The 15,758-nt window shown below is 53.4% G+C and overlaps 3 protein-coding genes across 4 annotated transcripts in view; 1 reads left to right on the top strand and 2 right to left on the bottom strand.

Moving 5' to 3' along the window:
* The window catches only part of MMP24 (matrix metallopeptidase 24), a 49,859-nt gene extending 41,778 nt beyond the window's left edge, over positions 1-8,081 (top strand). The window contains exons 7-9 of the mRNA XM_047771237.1: positions 1,832-1,970; positions 3,340-3,606; positions 5,420-8,081. Coding sequence (XP_047627193.1) covers positions 1,832-1,970; positions 3,340-3,606; positions 5,420-5,757 — 744 coding nt within the window. The 3' untranslated portion in view covers positions 5,758-8,081. The remainder of the gene's footprint in view (positions 1-1,831; positions 1,971-3,339; positions 3,607-5,419) is intronic.
* On the bottom strand, positions 7,432-9,612 carry MMP24OS (MMP24 opposite strand). The gene is made up of 2 exons (XM_047771242.1): positions 9,091-9,612; positions 7,432-9,000 (listed from the first exon to the last, which is right to left on the bottom strand). Exons 1-2 carry the CDS (start codon positions 9,139-9,141, stop codon positions 8,800-8,802), a joined length of 252 nt encoding a protein of 83 aa, XP_047627198.1. The 5' UTR covers positions 9,142-9,612; the 3' UTR covers positions 7,432-8,799.
* Positions 9,613-9,757: 145 nt separating this feature from the next.
* EIF6 (eukaryotic translation initiation factor 6) lies at positions 9,758-15,108 on the bottom strand. 2 transcript variants are annotated; one of them, XM_047771239.1, is made up of 7 exons: positions 14,941-15,108; positions 14,655-14,766; positions 14,436-14,521; positions 13,782-13,957; positions 13,104-13,280; positions 12,722-12,903; positions 9,758-10,036 (listed from the first exon to the last, which is right to left on the bottom strand). In XM_047771239.1, exons 2-7 carry the CDS (start codon positions 14,759-14,761, stop codon positions 10,027-10,029), a joined length of 738 nt encoding a protein of 245 aa, XP_047627195.1. In that variant the 5' UTR covers positions 14,762-14,766; positions 14,941-15,108; the 3' UTR covers positions 9,758-10,026. The 2 variants fall into 2 exon arrangements, with proteins under 2 accessions (XP_047627195.1, XP_047627194.1); XM_047771238.1 differs by having other exon boundaries at positions 14,999-15,106.
* Between the last annotated feature and the right edge of the window lie 650 nt (positions 15,109-15,758).

Raw genomic sequence — 15,758 nt, 5'->3', positions numbered from 1 at the left:
TGGTCCGTGACTTTGAGCAAGTCACCTCCCTTGCGTGGACCTCAGTTTCTCCATCTGAAAGCTGGGGGGTCATTTCTCTAACGAAGGGTGTATGAAGATCAAATGAGTCAGGGCTGAAAGATGGCAGCCTGGAGTACTAACTGGGCAGTGGTGGCTGAATCTGTCTCCAGATCCTTCCAGGGCTGAGAGGCTGGTTCTGAGGAGTGCCTGACTGAGCTGGCCAGGCTGCATCTTGTCCCCTGTCCCATTCCTGCCCCTCTAGCCATAGGCTGAGTGGGTGGCAGCCTGCTAGGTATGTTGCAGTTGGGGTCTCAGGGAAGCAGACTCTGAGACAGTGTTTGGAAGGCAGGATTTTGACTAGGGGGCACCTTTGGGATCCATATCTGTGGGAAGGAGGGTGGGGCAGCAGGACTGGGCAGCAGGAGTAGATAAGCAGCAACCAGACCCCCTGAAGACCCTAGCTACCCCCACAGGGAGTTCTGGAGCTAGAGTGGTCCATCAGAGTTGTCCCATGTTGGGCCCCAAGTGGTTCATTCAGTCCCTGGATGAGGAAAGGCATGACCTTGGGGGAGCTCTCTGAAGCTGAGGCCATCCCAGGGAGGCTGATGGTTGAAAACTGTCTGTTGACCACACACCCAGCCACCAGGGCAAGAAGCCCTCCACCTAAGGCAACCTGCACAGCATGTCTCCATCACAGTGGATGGTTGTGGAGGGCTGCCCCACCCCCCTTGTGGAATTCTCCCCAGTAAGCTTTGAGCTCTGACCAAGCGTCAGGCGACAGGGGTCAGCCCCAGTCCCACTCTCACGGAGTGGCTCTAGGAAGGTCACTTGGCCTTCCTTAAGACTCTGTGCATCTCAGATCTACTTGAAAGGAGTTGTGAAAGTCAAAATAAGGTTTAAAAAACTAGATGTGAAAGTACTTTGTAGAACACTTTTCTGAAGGAAAAAAAAAAAGCAGCCCTTTTCTAGCTTTCGTACCATCCTTTACATATCACATTCATCCTTCTGCACCCTTGGATCCTCCAACTGAATGGTTCCTTGACAAGTATGGGTTTTCTCATTCCCATTTACACCTAAGAATACTGAGGTCCTGGGAGGTTACAGGCCTCACCCTGACTGCCTACCTATCAGGGCTGCATAAGGCACCATTTGAGAAGCAGCGCTTTTTCCACTCTTAGCCTATTAACCTGTCATTTACTCAACATCAACTATGTGCCCGGTACTGTTCAGGGACTTCACCTCTAATCTCTCATCTGATCCCCCATTATGACCCCCATTTGCAGGTGAGGCTCTTTAAGGTCTGTGCCTGAGTTTATGCAGCTATTAAGTGGAGGACACTGAATGTACACTTGGAGCTTGGAGGAATCACCATGGCTTGTTTCTCAGGTCCTTGCCCTGCTGGATGGAGCCAGCCATGGGGAGGGCCCTCTGCTCAGGCTCGATGGCCACCCCCTGCTTCCCACCAGCCTGGGAAGCGGCCTCGCCAATGTCAGTGACTCTCCGCTGCCCTCATGTGGTCATTCTAGGCCCCAGCATCATTCCTCCCAGCTCCCCCACACCTCTGCCGGTGCCCACCAGGCCGGTCTGCTGTCTGCTGTCTCTGTCTCATGGCACCTCTGGAAGCAAGAGTCATGGGGAGCCCTACATGAACAGAGCTGATGAGCATCCTGTCTTCCTCATAGGGCTTTGAAAGTTAGAAGCAGTAAATGGACAAGCTTCACGGAGGGTTGTAAGGCTGGGCCCAGGGGCAGGTGTTGGGTTGTTGGGCCCCTGGGATGAGATCACTAGGTTTAAAGTCTATGCCTCTTTCTCTCCTTGCCTTAACCCTCAGGATCGCTGGTTCTGGCGCCTGCGCAATAACCGGGTGCAGGAAGGCTACCCTATGCAGATCGAACAGTTCTGGAAGGGCCTGCCTGCCCGAATAGATGCAGCCTATGAAAGGGCCGATGGAAGATTTGTTTTCTTCAAAGGTAATGTGGCCTGTGCAGAGGGCTGGTTCCCTGCCCTTCTCAGGACCCCTTTTTTCTACCTGTAAACTGGGGTGGGACCCCTTTTTACCACCTGTAAACTCTAGCCCTAACAGAAACACTGACATCTGGCAGGGCAGATTCCTGCAGGCAGGGAGATGAAGTCAAAGAGTGACTGTTGAGGTCTGTATGTGCCAAAGTTGGTGGAGTGACAAGTCTCACTCACACAAAGTAAAGAAAGGATGATAGCAACAACTGAAGACCATCCAGTGCTCCATGGAAGGCCACGCTGTCAGTTCTATAAGGCCTTGAGGGAGGAGGTCATACAGGCTCAAGAGGTCAGGGAAGGGGGAAGAGGAGCTGGGTGTCCACCCTGTGCTAGGTTGTTTCACTTTGATTATCTTGACCTGGGCCAGGCCTCAGAAAGGTAAGATACCGATAGCTAGTGAGAAGAAAGGAATGCATTCTGAGGAGAAGGAACAGCATAGACAAAAGAGTAGTTCAAAGGGCTTTAGAAGACCCAGCAGGCAGCAGTGGAGCCTGATGAGATAGCTGTGAGAGTGTCCTGGAAAGGTGGTTTGGCGGATAGTCTTGGGGAACCTTGGCTGCCTGGCCAGACTGTGGTCTTGATCCATGAGGGCAATGCTGGAAGTTCACTGTTTGTTTCTAAGCAGCAGAGAGCCTGAGGCAGAGGCAGGGAAGCCATTTCTGAGATGGTTGCTGGAGTTAAGGAGAGGGATGTCTGTAAGGTACAGACCAGGGAGGCAGCAAAGCTAGATTTAAAAAGCCTTGTGAGAGGCTGAGTGCTGAGAGGAGAGGAAAAGAGAGGGTCAAATGTGATGCCTCCATCATGGCCACCCTGGGAGGCAGAAAGGCAGTGATGGAGGGAGCCCCCTGTGGTGAAGATGAAGAACTCCAGAAGCTGACATGGAAATGCCCAGAAGCCAGTGGGTGATCAGAGTCCGGGGAGAGTGGCTGTGGGCCGCAGCCTCAGAGTTGGGGTGTCATTAGTGGAAGATGGGGGAAGTACTAGTTTGTGTGAAGCCACGAGAAGCTGAGGTCATCTGGAGAAGAGAAAGGAGCAAGTCACCTGAAAGGAGAGAGGGTGGGGCATGGAGCCTGGGCAGCATGGGGCAAGTTGCCCAGGATCTGAGACTGGATTCTGGCTTCTTGCCCCCTAAGCTCTGCCTGGGCCAAGGGCCCTCGGACTCCCCCCACCAAAGGGATCAAGCAGGCCTAGGGCTGCTTCTCTCGGACATTCTGGCTCCATGAATGACTTCAGTCCCAGGAGATGATGGGCAAGCAGCTCTAACCACAACCCCTGGTGCTGAATGACTGAGGAATGCTAATCCTGGGCTCCTCTTGGCCACAGGTGACAAGTACTGGGTGTTTAAAGAGGTGACGGTGGAGCCTGGGTACCCCCACAGCCTGGGGGAGCTGGGCAGCTGTCTGCCCCGAGAAGGCATTGACACGGCTCTGCGCTGGGAACCTGTGGGCAAGACCTACTTTTTCAAAGGCGAGCGGTACTGGCGCTACAGTGAGGAGCGGCGGGCTACGGACCCTGGCTATCCCAAGCCCATCACGGTGTGGAAGGGCATCCCACAGGCTCCCCAAGGGGCCTTCATCAGCAAGGAAGGATGTACGTGAGCACCCACCCAGGTTGGGCGGGGGGGTCTCATTTCATGTGGGTCTCATCAGGTGTACACTCAGGATACCCAGGTTTGAGAAACACCATCTGGTGGCGAAGACAATTGCTTCATATCAACCCACGTTCATACAGTAAATTAATCCTCTCTTACCAGCTGCCAAGTCACAATTTCTCATCCGCAGGGATGATGTGCAATTGAGAGATGTTTTCATAGACTGATTTCATTCCCTCAGACAGCATCTGTCAGTGGTCCCAGGTGTATGCTAGGAGTTCCTTGAGTTATCAAATCTGAAATGATGGATATGGTGGTTCAAAGGTGACTTTTCACCAGGCTTGAAGATAAAAGAAGACTTTTTGTGAGACATTCTGAAACTCCTCTTGGGGGCCAGGCTGACTCACAGCCTCTCTCCCCACCAGACTAGAAACTTCTCAAGAAGAGGGGCTAAGACTTGCCAGGTACAGAGTGGGTATCCATGAATGTTTATTGAATCCACCTCCACTGATCTGGTCAAAAGCACAGACTCTGGAACCAGTCGGGCTGGTCTCATATCCCACCTCCACTACTTACTATGAGTTGGGCAAACTCAGTTTATTCACCTATAAAATGGGGATAATAATGGTACCTACCTCATAGCGTTTTATGAGGATTAAGTAAGATAAATTATGCAGAGCACTTGGCTCATGCCATTTAATTTTTAGCTGTTATCACCATCATCATTTTGTTAGTATGTTTTAGTTTGTGTGGAGTCATTCACGCACTCCATGACAATTACTGAGAGACAGCTTGTGTGGCAGGGCTGGGATGAAGCTTGGAACTAGATTTGCATTGCATCCCTGGCTCTCAAGGCAAAAAAATAAGATGGCAACAAATGCAATAAGGGAAAGCATGTGTGAGAGAGCATCTAGGCAGAGGACTGTTAGAGAGGGTCATCAGGAAGGGCTCTCCAAGGAGACTGGTAAGAAAGGTATCTGCCATAGGGCAGAGCGGCTATTTGCTGGCTCTCCTGTTACCTTATGCTTTACCCACATGGTCTCACTTTCTGGGAAGCCTCAGAGACAGGTGACATCAAGAACTTTAGCCAATCAAAACCCCAGCCAGGGGATCCAGCCAATAGGAGAGTCAGACTGATTCACTTTACATCAGTGGACTGGCTGGGCCGATAAGGCTACTGCGGGGAGCCTTGTGGTGGCTGCCAAGCCCTGCTGCCTCCTTTCCTTTTAGCCCCTCCCCCCAGCAGGGTCCCAGCGACTCAGCAATCCATGTTGTGAAGTCACATGTGCCAAGCCAAAAAAAGCTGTGATAACTGCAAAGAGGTGGTGTCCACTGATGACAGGAGAAATCTTGCTCCTAGCCTCCCTTGGCTCAGGAGCTGGCTCAGCCCTGGAGCTATGGAGACAGTGTCAGCCAAGCTCTAAGTTGGCTTGATCTGACTTAGGTGGTGGGGGGGGGGGGGTGTTATGGGCACAGTATGACAGACCTTTGACCCCAGGCTGAGAAGGGTCCTGTCTGTGGCTTCCCAGCACCTTTGAGAGGACAGGGTGGGCTGCTCCAAGTCCTGGGTGCCTCTCTGCAGCTGGCCAGGTCACACTCCATGACCAGCCACACTATTTGCAGGATGTGCCAAGCACTGCCTGCTTCCCACCACCCTATGTGCCCACCTGTTTCAGAGCCTCTCTTTGCTCCTCCAGGGTGGGAGAGACGCCCCTCCTCCACACTGCCACAGAACCCTATGCCCTCTCATGCTGACCCAGAGTGGGTGCAGGGAAGTGTCTGGAGTGGTGATGCTGGGCTGTGTTTCTGCAGATTATACCTACTTCTACAAGGGCCGGGACTACTGGAAATTTGACAACCAGAAACTGAGTGTGGAGCCAGGTTACCCACGCAACATCCTGCGTGACTGGATGGGCTGCAACCAGAAGGAGGTGGAGCGGCGCAAGGAGCGGCGGCTGCCCCAGGACGACGTGGACATCATGGTGACCATCAATGACGTGCCAGGCTCTGTGAATGCGGTGGCTGTGGTCATCCCCTGCATCCTGTCCCTCTGCATCCTGGTGCTGGTCTACACCATCTTCCAGTTCAAGAACAAGGCAGGCCCTCAACCTGTCACCTACTATAAGCGGCCAGTCCAGGAGTGGGTGTGAGCAGCCCGGGGCCCTCTGTCCACTCGGTCTGGCCAGCCAGGCCCTTCCTCACCAGGGTCTGAGAGGCAGCTCTGGCCACTGCTCACCAGGGCCAGCAGGGCCCTAGGCTAGGGGTCATGTAGCTGAAGCGGTAGTACGTGGGCCTAGGCTGAGCGTGGGGCAGGGAGTGTTGGCGGCTGTGCCCCAGGGTGGGTGTCTGGCACCCAGTTGCCAGCCTTCTGTCCTGGGTAAACTGCTCCCTACTCAAGGGAATAGGCCAGGCCCCATCAAGAGGCAGGGACCATGCCAGGAGGAGGCCCTGCAGTCACTGAGTCCTTGAGGCACCACAGCTCCTACCTGGCTGGACCCAGCACCTTCTGTGGGAAGCCAGCACTAGTGCTCCCAGCCCCATTTGGGAGATGCCACCAGTCCTGGTCCCTCATTGCCAACACCTGCTGGTCAGATGTCCTCCCAACCCCACCCCACTGTCCTCCAATGCTACAGGACCCCTGCTGCAGACACAGTGGGCAACGAGCCTGGGTTTCCCTGCTGGCAACAGCAGATCCCTCAGGAAACCTGCTCCACGCGTCAGGGTCTCCTCTGAGACCCAGGATTTAGGGTCACATGCTGCAGGCAGGGCTGTGGCCCAGCTGGGTCTTAAAGGACCCAGCTGTCACATCGTGAATATTTCAATGTCCCGTCACTATTGTTTAAAGTCCCATTCTGCAAAGGCTGCTTGAGGCTTTAGGTGAATTAGAGGTGACTGTCTTGGTGATGAGGCCAGCCCTTCCCCCCAACGATAAGGACCAAGGTGCTGTTAAGGCCATTCTAGTGCCCAGACACCCAGGAGCTGAGCCCTGCTACTGAGGCTAAATTAGGGCTGGAGCAGGAGCTGACCTCACCTCAGGAGGCTGATTTGAGTGTGTAGCTGTCCACTCTCCTGTCCCTCCCCATTTCCCCAGTCCCCATCCCTGCTCCAGCTGGTGGCTTGTGGCCTCAGGGCTCAGCCTGACTAGTTTAGGTGAGAAAGAAATGGCTCCAGGCCAACACTCTCATGGCCTTGGCATAAGGGGCCCAGGGCAGCCTTCTGAAGTGCTCAAGCCCACACCACTAGCTACCCTAACACCAACTCAATCCCTCAGCCCAGAAGCAGTGTTTATACCATGAGCTCAGCCCTTCCTAACCCAGCTCTTTGGGCCCATCATCCTGCATTGCTATTTGGAAAAGGGCACCTTCAACTGATAAAGGCCCCAAGCCTAGGGGCCTGGCCTTCACTGTCTCTGGTAGGAATTCCTAGGGCTCAACTTGCCTCACTCCAACCTGGTAAGAGGCAGCCCTGTGTGTCACTAAGGAGCTGTAGCCAAGATTGGGGGTTCAACGATGTCTACTGGCTCTCTGCCAAATCCAAGAGGAGGTGTCAGTCTTCAGGGTGCTGGCAGGGCCTCTGAGCCTACATGGGCCTTGTCCCCACCCTGCTGCCTCTGGGCTTTGGGTCCACTTAACCTGTAGCAGACAGGGACTCTGGGAGCTGTCTTGAGCAAAATCTCTCTTGTCCCAGAGGCACCTATATGGGTCCACTGTGTTCCCTGTCATCATCCTTCTGGTTTTTTTTTCTCATTTTGGCCAAGGGCGGGCTCCCTGGGGCGGGTGGGGAACAACTGCAGAGATATTAGTGATTCATAGGTTTGTACAGTGTTTTATACTTTGCAAAGCACTTTATTAGCTCACCCCTGTTCACTCACATGTAACTCATGTAGGCCCTGGGAGCCAGGGCTAACTCTCACTGTGCCCTCAAATGCAGCACAGAGAGGCTGTTACTTGCCCTGGCCATCCAGTGAGCCAGCTGGGCCTTGGGTCCCCACCCGTGGACCCCTCTAAGGTCCAAGATGAGATCAGAAGTGTCTCTTTTATCCATCTTTTCTTGGCCTCCCTTCTCCCCTTCCTGGTCCCTCTCCACTCCTCAGGTTGGTGCTCTCACTTCTTGAAAGTTCTAGGTCCCCCAGGCTCCCCACTGGCTCCTGGTACTACTGAGGTCAGCTGAGAAAAGAGCAGGAGATGGAGGCAGGCAGCCCAGGCTGCAGATGTGAGGGATGCAGGGCCAGGCCCAGAAGGGCTCAGCCTGGAGGCTTCCAATCATGGATTCTCCTGCCATGTAGTCATCTGTTTGTCCATCATCCCAGGACAGGGCAGACAGACAGAGGGGCAAAGCACTGGGGGCCCCAGAGCCCAGCTTCCCCTCAGTCTGGGGAACATCACAGCATTTCAGTGTCAGTCACATTTTAAACTGATCAGCCTTTGTATAATGTTTTTTAAATCATTTCTAAATAAAACAAAAATACAGAGTATGTCGTTTCCCTGGGATGTGGGAACAAGGATCAGGGTTCTGAGAGTGGACTTAAGAAACTTCTGAGAGTCAGGGCACTTTGGGGAGTTTGGGAGCTACCCCACACATGTCATCTGCCAGCCTAAAAATGAAATGCACCCTCTCTCCAAAAGGCTGGCCCTGGAGGCCCTCTGTTACTGGGGTCCCAGGAATACAGCCTGATAATGCCAGGGTGGCACCCAGGATGGTGGAGCAACTTCCCCCAGGAGACACATGGGGTAGGGTCAGGGTCACAAGGTCTTTTCCGAAGTCAAGGCGCATGGTGCTACAACCAGGGACAAAAGCAAGAGCCCAGTTCTTGGCAATAAGGGACAGAAAGGGTGAGATTAGGTCAGCAGCCTTGGGGTCTTCATACCAAGAGCCCTGGCCTGATTCTGGCTGCCAGTGAAGGGAAAGGCTAACCAGGACGCAGTCGTGTGGAGAGACTGTGGAGTGAGGATGTGCACGAAGGTCTTTGCGGGTTTGGGTGCAGGCTGAAAAGCGAACAAATTCAGGGTAGCAGAAGGGGCCAGAGACAAGACTGTGCCCCATGGCGAGGCTGCAGAAGCTTCCTTCCAGTCCCCTCCAGTCCCCCGACTCGACTCTCCGCAAGTCTCCGAGGTGGGGGGAAGGTGAGGAAAGACAAGGACCTGAGAGGGGCCTGACCAGGCGAGGCGAGCCAGACGACAGGAGGCGGCGAGTCAGTACCAGGAGGTGCAGGCTATGAGGAAGCGCACGTCGTCCAGCGGCCCCCAGGGGCTGGGCTCGGGCTGGGGCTGTCCAGGGCCCTCAGGCGCCGCGGGCTGGGGCTGGAGCTCGGGCTGGGGCTGGGGCTGGGGCTCGGGCTGGGGCTGCGCCGGCTCCGCGGTGCCCAAGCCGCTGCTCAGCTGAGCGCCCATGTTCTGCATGAGGAGAACCCCGTGAGGTGCGCGGCCGGCCGTACACCACCCCGGCCGCCAAGCCGGCGGCTCCCCGCCCGGGCCCGCCCCTACCTCACACAGCCAGAGAAGATCCTGCGGATACCAGCGGTAACCTCCGCCCATGTCGCGCCTGCGCAGAGACACCCGGAGGGATTGGCGTCGTGAGGTCACCACGCACGGGCCCCGCCCTCGGGGACGAAAAGTTTCAGGGCACAGGGGCGGGGCCCAACAAACCCGGCCCCACCCGCCAGCATCCGGCCAGACCTGCCCCAGAGTCCCTGCGCCCCGCCTCGCGAGAACAAGGAAACACTGGACGCCGCTCCAACCAGCCCTGCTGAGGAAAGGGCTCGCCGAGACTGGTCTGAGATGGTCCTGGGCGCCTAAGAGTAAGGCCAGCAACCTCCACCCACCCTGGCTCAAAGCTAGGTGCCCCAGAACAGCTCAGGATCCTCACACCGTCCTAAGAGAGAGGTGAAACAGATTCTCGTCCTTTGAAGAATGTGCGCACTTCACCTCACCTCAAGTATGAGGCTGAAGTTGTGTGGAAAATCAAAGAATTACAGGGGAGAATACTTCTTCCTCTTGCTCTGGGATGAAGCCACTCATTTAATGATAGGAGAGGGGAGCGGGAGACTACAGAACTAAGGAGTGTATGTGCTTCCTACCCCGCTTTCCCCTTGAACAATGACGGGGGAGCTGAATGCGGGCAGAGGTTCCCCAAACAACACATTCAGAATGGTCAGAGGAAACTGCCCTTTAATGGGGTGGCACAGGACAAAAGAGCTCTCAACCAGAAGCCATAGGACCTGCCAGCCAGCATGATGTGGCAGATTTTTACATTAGCTATAGATTCAGGAGATGGGCACAGGTGAAGGGCTGGGCATCCAGCCACTGAGTCCAAGTGAGCTCTCTGCCACTGCCCTGCCAGCATCCAAGACAGACTGGGTGGGACGTGAAGAAGGAGCCCAAGTCCAGGGCCTGGAGCCAGGGAACAGCAGGGAAGGTGACTCAGGTGAGGCTAGAGAGAGAGGAAGGAGCATTGTCAGTAGGTGCTTCACAGAGCATACCTCACCCTCCATTCTCAATGTGCTTCCCTCCACCCTCACCCCAGGACCTCTGCTTCCCCTCAGCCCAGAAAAGCCACACTCAGAGCCCCTTCCAGATTCCACTGCTCCCATGAGTCACAAGTCTAGAACTCTCAGTGTTTAAAAAGTAAAAGTGACTTCTCCACTCAGGTGGGTCAACTCAATAACTTCCACAAACCCTTACTGATCACAAATCAGAGCCTCACAGGTCAAGTCCAACAGCTATTAGACAAGGGAACAAAGGGGCTCAAAAGAGAGGAAAGGACATGCCCAGGCCACAAATTCCCCATCGGCAGGGTTTGGGGCCAGGACATTCTTCCTGAAGGTGATAATCATGCATATGATTATAAAAATGAAGTATGGGAGTTCCCATTGTGGCGCAGCAGAAATGAATCTGACCAGGAACTATGAGGTTGCAAGTTCAATCCCTGGCCTTGCTCTGTGGGTGAAGGATCTGACATTGCTGTAAGCTGTGGTGGCTACGATCTGGCATGGCTGTGACTCTGGCGTAGGCTGGCAGCTGTAGCTCTGATTGGACCCCTGGACTCCATATGCCACCAAGTGTAGCCCTAAAAAGCAAAAAATAAATAAATAAATAAAACAATTTTTAAAATGATGTATTTCTAATTGCCTACCTGACACCTTCCTTGTGAGGTCTCCTGGGCACCTCAAACTCAACAGTTTCAAAACCAAAATAAGCTAAGGAGTTTTTGTCTCTTCTTTTCCAAAACCAATTTCTTTTTTTCAAGATTTTTTTATTTTTTATTTATTTATATTTTTAATTTTTTGTCTTTTTTTCAGGGTTGCACCTGCAGCATGTGGAAGTTCCCAGGCTAGCGGTCAGATTGGAGAGGTAGCTGCCAGCCCACACCACAGCCACAGCAATGCCAGATTCTTAACCGACTGAGCAAGGCTAGGGATCAAAATCCACATCCTCATGGATACCAGTCAGGTTCGTTACCCCTGAGCTACGAAGGGAGCTCCTCCAATACCTATTTCTTTACCTATCTAACTGCAATGCTGACCAGTGCTGCTGACTGTAGGCAATTCTGCCTGGCAGCCTCTAAAGCTTCACCATTAAATGCAATACTTGCTGTAGGTTTGAGTAGGTACCAATTATCAGATTATACAAATTTCTTTCTGTTCTTAGGTTGCTAAGAAGTTTTTGTTGTTGTTGTTCTGTTCTTTAATTAAATAGTTAATTGTGAAAGTACTGTTTTCTTATGAGATTCCAAGTCCCAAAAAGGGAGGATTTATTTTATTCATCACATCATACTGTCTGGCACATAGTAGGTGCTCAAAAAAAAAGCTGTTGAGCAAATGACAAAACCACTGGTACCGTTTTCCTGCTCAGACCCTTTCACCTGCTCTCCAGTGCTGACAGCAGAGCTTGTCAATGTGGTCTCCAAACTGTCCCCACCAGAATCACCCAGGGAAGATTATTAAAACAACCATACCTGACTGGGTCCCACTCCAGACTAAGAGAATCTGTCTGTGGAGTGATGCCAGGAATCTACCCTAACAAGTATCCCAACATAGACCAGAGGACAAAAAACAAGTCTACAGTCAAAACTTTCTGACATGGACATTCAGAGTCCACAACACTCTGGGAATAAAACCTTTCCCCTTCACACCTTCCACACTTCCCCATCTCTGGGTCTGTCTGAAGTGCTTCCTCACCCTATCTTTGCATATCCAATTATCTTCTCATTCCCTGAAGCCCCGATCAAATGATCTGCCCTCCACAAAACCTTCCTGGATTCCACAAAGTGTCTCATGGGAACTTCTGAAGCCATGTAAGGCACCAGATATTTCATCTTTGAAGTGGCTATGTGGCCACTACATCATCTCTCACCTGCTGCACTGAGTCCCTCAGAGCCATGATGTAGCACAAAGTTGCCTAACTATCCCACATGGAGCCTTGTCCATAGGGGTCAATGACCATCAGGCTACTAAATGAATGAAGGAGAGAAAATGAAGGGAAATTTTGTCCCTGGTAAGAAAGGAGTCACTTTCTTACTACTACTGGCCACTTGCTCTACTTTGGAGTTTCTATCCTATGCCTTGAGAAGGAGCCTAAATGGAGCGGTGGGGGTGGGGGGAATGCTAAATATCCAGCACCTGCTGCTCTTCCAAAGGAAGAGCTTCTAGAGCCCACCACCCCAATATCTCCAGGGTTAAGGCCAAGAACCTGCTTTTGTTTTGAATCTACATAGTCCAGATGACTATGATTTTGATGCCATCCTCACAACCCTGAGTTCCTTAGGCACCTAGGGTCGCCTCAGTTTCTAAAAGCAGCCTTCCGTCCTTCCCTCAATTAAAAAAAAGCTCTCTTCTGTCTATTGGCTGGAAACACCAACACATAGGATGATACAAACTACAAAACAACGTGGTCAGTTATAAAATAAGACAGACAGAGAGGGGATACACTGAACCAGAGTCTTCAGAGATAGGGATAGGCGGATACCCAGCACTGCTTGCTAACTATACCCTGTGCCTGCCCAGCAGTGTGCAGAGGTGGCCTCACATGCAGAAGAAATTACCAGTACTAATACAGTGTGGCTCCCGTTACAGGCGGCATCTCCCTCCCCTCCTCTCAAAAGGAGAGGCCCATATACCTGTCAATGAGGGAATCCCGCATGCTGGTAGCAATTGTGCTAGGCTGGGCTTCGTTCAGCTTGAAGACACTCTCCACCACTGACAGCTCTGTGCTGGTTGTGTCCAGGCCACAGAAGGCACACCAGTCATTCACCACCATCCCAGCAGCGATCACCTCGCTGCCTCGGTTCACAGTGCCCGCCTGCCAAGGGACAGCTCAGTGTGAATCTCAGCACCAACAGCCAGTCTCTCCCCTGCTTTATGAGGATGCTCACCAAACCCTGCTCCCTGACCCTCAGCCCCAACCCCAAACTGTGACAGGTAATAACCCAGATTCCTGAATACTGGGCAAAAGGGGTCTGCTCCAGCAGAAGACAGGGGCCAGAGAATAAGAATGCTTACCACAAGGGGGACCTGAAGGAGAGAGGACAGCTCATCCTGGTCTTCAATTGAAGTCTTGGGATGCACCAGCCCGCCCTGATTGCTGAAGACACAGTAGCTTCCTACCAGCACCTGGTCAGCCACTGTCTGCCTGAAGACTTCAACCCTGAGCACATCAGCCAGGATTTCTTCTGTTTCCTGTCAGCCAAAGGTGCAGTGCTTGGGCTAAGAACAAGCTGATCAAAGAACCCAGGGCCTCCACACCCAGATCCACCCAGGGCGTGACTCCCTAAGCTTCATTCCTCTGCTATGTAGCTGCATGTGGAAGCTCGCCCGGAAAAAGGAGGGAATACAGCTTGGAGCAGAGTCTAGGCCAGCTATGGAGAGTCTAATATCCACGCATGCCCGAAGAGCCAGAGGCTGGTCTCCACATGACCCTCCTTCCCTCTAACACACGTTCAAGAGTCACCTTGCAGGACCAGATGGATTAATCTCCCTGTCTCTGAAAGGATTAATACCCTCCTTAGCTTCTTCCTGACACTGATCACACTATTCCAAAGAGTGCCTGAACTGCAGGAGCCCAGATATAAAAAGAGACTGCAAGAGAGACCCCTAATTCCTGCCTGATAGGCAAAAACAGTGGCTAACCACTGTCTATGCTAATAGCCTGTGACTATGGGCCAAACTGGGCTGCCTCACCCTATCCAAGTCTGGGTGGACTAAGGCCACGTAGTCGTTGCAGGTGGTGACATTGCCCAGGGCTGAGAGCCGTTCTTCTACCCGCCGGATCTGCACTGAATCGGGGAGGCAATTGCGAATGTGTTGCAGCTCCTGATCGGTGGTGTTGTTGGGCACCAGGAGACCATGCCTGTTCCCTGGAGAGACCCATATTAGGAGGGATGAGGCAAGAATGGACCATGAATACAAAAGAAGCCTGCTGAGCCCCAGGGAATCTGCCCAGAGTCAGTGGCCCAGGAGAGAGGACAATCTAATCTTCCCTCACAGTAGGTGTGGAACTGGGTGATTCACCAGGCTTCTTTGAGTCTTAGCTTCCTCATCAGTCAAATTAGGTCATTAATTCCTACCTCTCAGGATCTTCGTTAAAAAGGAATGAAACAAGTGTAAAAGTGAAACCCCTTAATGTTATTGGTGATTACTATGATCCAGAAGCCTTAGCCAGGGATGGCCCCTGATCTTTTGGCACTTAAGCCTGGTCTGGCCCGGGCCTGAGGGATTCTGCAGTCTCCGGCGATAATAGATGAAAGCCTGGAAATCCCCGGGTCACTAAGGGTCCCTTCTAGGGAGGCGCTGGGAAGCTCCACGCCCTCCCTCGGCGTCTTCCATCCGGCTTACCCACACACATGCGGCCGATGATGCGGCAGCCGGCGATGGACGCGTGAACCACGGGAATGGTATCGGCCAGCTCTCCCTCGAATACACTGTAGAGACATGAGCTCGGTGGGCACAGGAGCCTAAGGGCCTGAGCCCTCCCTCTGCCGCAGCCGCCGACTCCAAGCACTTTTCCCCGCCACCCACCCATACAATACCCGCGGGCCCGGGCTCCCTACGCACCTGTAGAAGTTCTCTGATCCTCCGATGGCCACCAGGCAGTAGGTGTTAGTAAGTTTGGCAAAACAGCCGATCTCACAGTTGTTCTCGAACGACGCTCGGACCGCCATGAGGCCTAAGGGTTGGGGGGACGGGAGTTCAGGCGCGGCGGATCCTCCCCCGGGTCCAGCCCCTGGCCGCTGCGCGTCAGGCCCGCCGCGCCCCTCCCTGGCCGTCTCGGCCCTCAGACCTTGGGTCCCGCCCACCGCGCCCCTCCAAACTCTCCCGCCCCGAATCTTTGGGCCCCCACCGCTCACGACGCAGGGCGGCCGGAGCTGAGCCTTCGGTGTCTCGCCACAACCGCTCACCAGGTAAACGCAATCTCCACACGCGACAGCAGTCCTCCTCAACCCTGCTTAGGTCCCCGTTTCCGCCTCAACCCTAGGAGACTTCCGAGAGAGCGCAGCACACCCAGCCACGCATACGGCCACTCTAGCTCTGGCCTCCGAGCGGACTCTATGGTTGCAAAGTAATAGGATTGCGACCCCACTTGGCCCCGCCTCCAACAAAGCTCGCATTCATTCATTTGCTCATTCTATCAGGAGCTACGTAGAAAGTACATCCGGACCAATGCTGGTTGGACGTGAGGCCTCAGAATGGAGGAGTTGGGAGTTCCCGCTGTGGCTCAGCGGGTTAAGAACACGCCTAGTATCCACGACGATAAAGGTTCAATCCCTGACCTCGTCGCTCAGTGGGTTAAATGATCCGGAGTCGCCTCGAAGTGAAGATCGCAGCAGGGGGGCTCCGGATCTGGTGGGGCTGTGGCATAGGCTGGCAGCTGTAGCTCTAAATCGACCTCTAGACAGGAATTTTCATATGCGGCCGGTGCGGCCCTTAAAAAAAAAAAAAAAAAAAGGATGTCTTCCAGAAGATGGGTTGTTTGATGGAAGTATTTATTGAAGTAAAGTCTGTGGAGGAAGAGCAGGTGTGGGGAGGTGAGGGATAGAATGAAGTGCGGGACAGATATTCAGGCCTGATCTGGAGCCCTGTAGAGACTGAAAGGCTGAGATTTGGGACTGAAGCCTGGGGTGGATGAGGAAACTCATGGAAAACGTGTCCACTAGGCAG

This window comes from Phacochoerus africanus, chromosome 3, assembly GCF_016906955.1.
Source record: "Phacochoerus africanus isolate WHEZ1 chromosome 3, ROS_Pafr_v1, whole genome shotgun sequence".
Lineage (NCBI taxonomy): Eukaryota > Metazoa > Chordata > Mammalia > Artiodactyla > Suidae > Phacochoerus > Phacochoerus africanus.
Note: the sequence above shows the minus strand (reverse complement) of the source record. Positions and strands in the feature narration are given on the sequence as shown.

Bases quoted from the DNA above. Each gene is read 5' to 3' on its own strand.
- MMP24OS (XM_047771242.1), bottom strand. From the start codon at position 9,141: ATGGGCGGAGGTTACCGCTGGTATCCGCAGGATCTTCTCTGGCTGTGT. The intron at 9,001-9,090 runs GTAGGGGCGGGC...CTCCTCATGCAG, and splicing joins ATCTTCTCTGGCTGTGTGAG to AACATGGGCGCTCAGCTGAG.
- EIF6 (XM_047771239.1), bottom strand. From the start codon at position 14,761: ATGGCGGTCCGAGCGTCGTTCGAGAACAACTGTGAGATCGGCTGTTTT. The intron at 14,522-14,654 runs GTGCGTAGGGAG...ATGTCTCTACAG, and splicing joins GGATCAGAGAACTTCTACAG to TGTATTCGAGGGAGAGCTGG. The intron at 12,904-13,103 runs GTAAGCATTCTT...GTCCCTTGGCAG, and splicing joins TCCTTCAGGTCCCCCTTGTG to GCGGGCACTGTGAACCGAGG.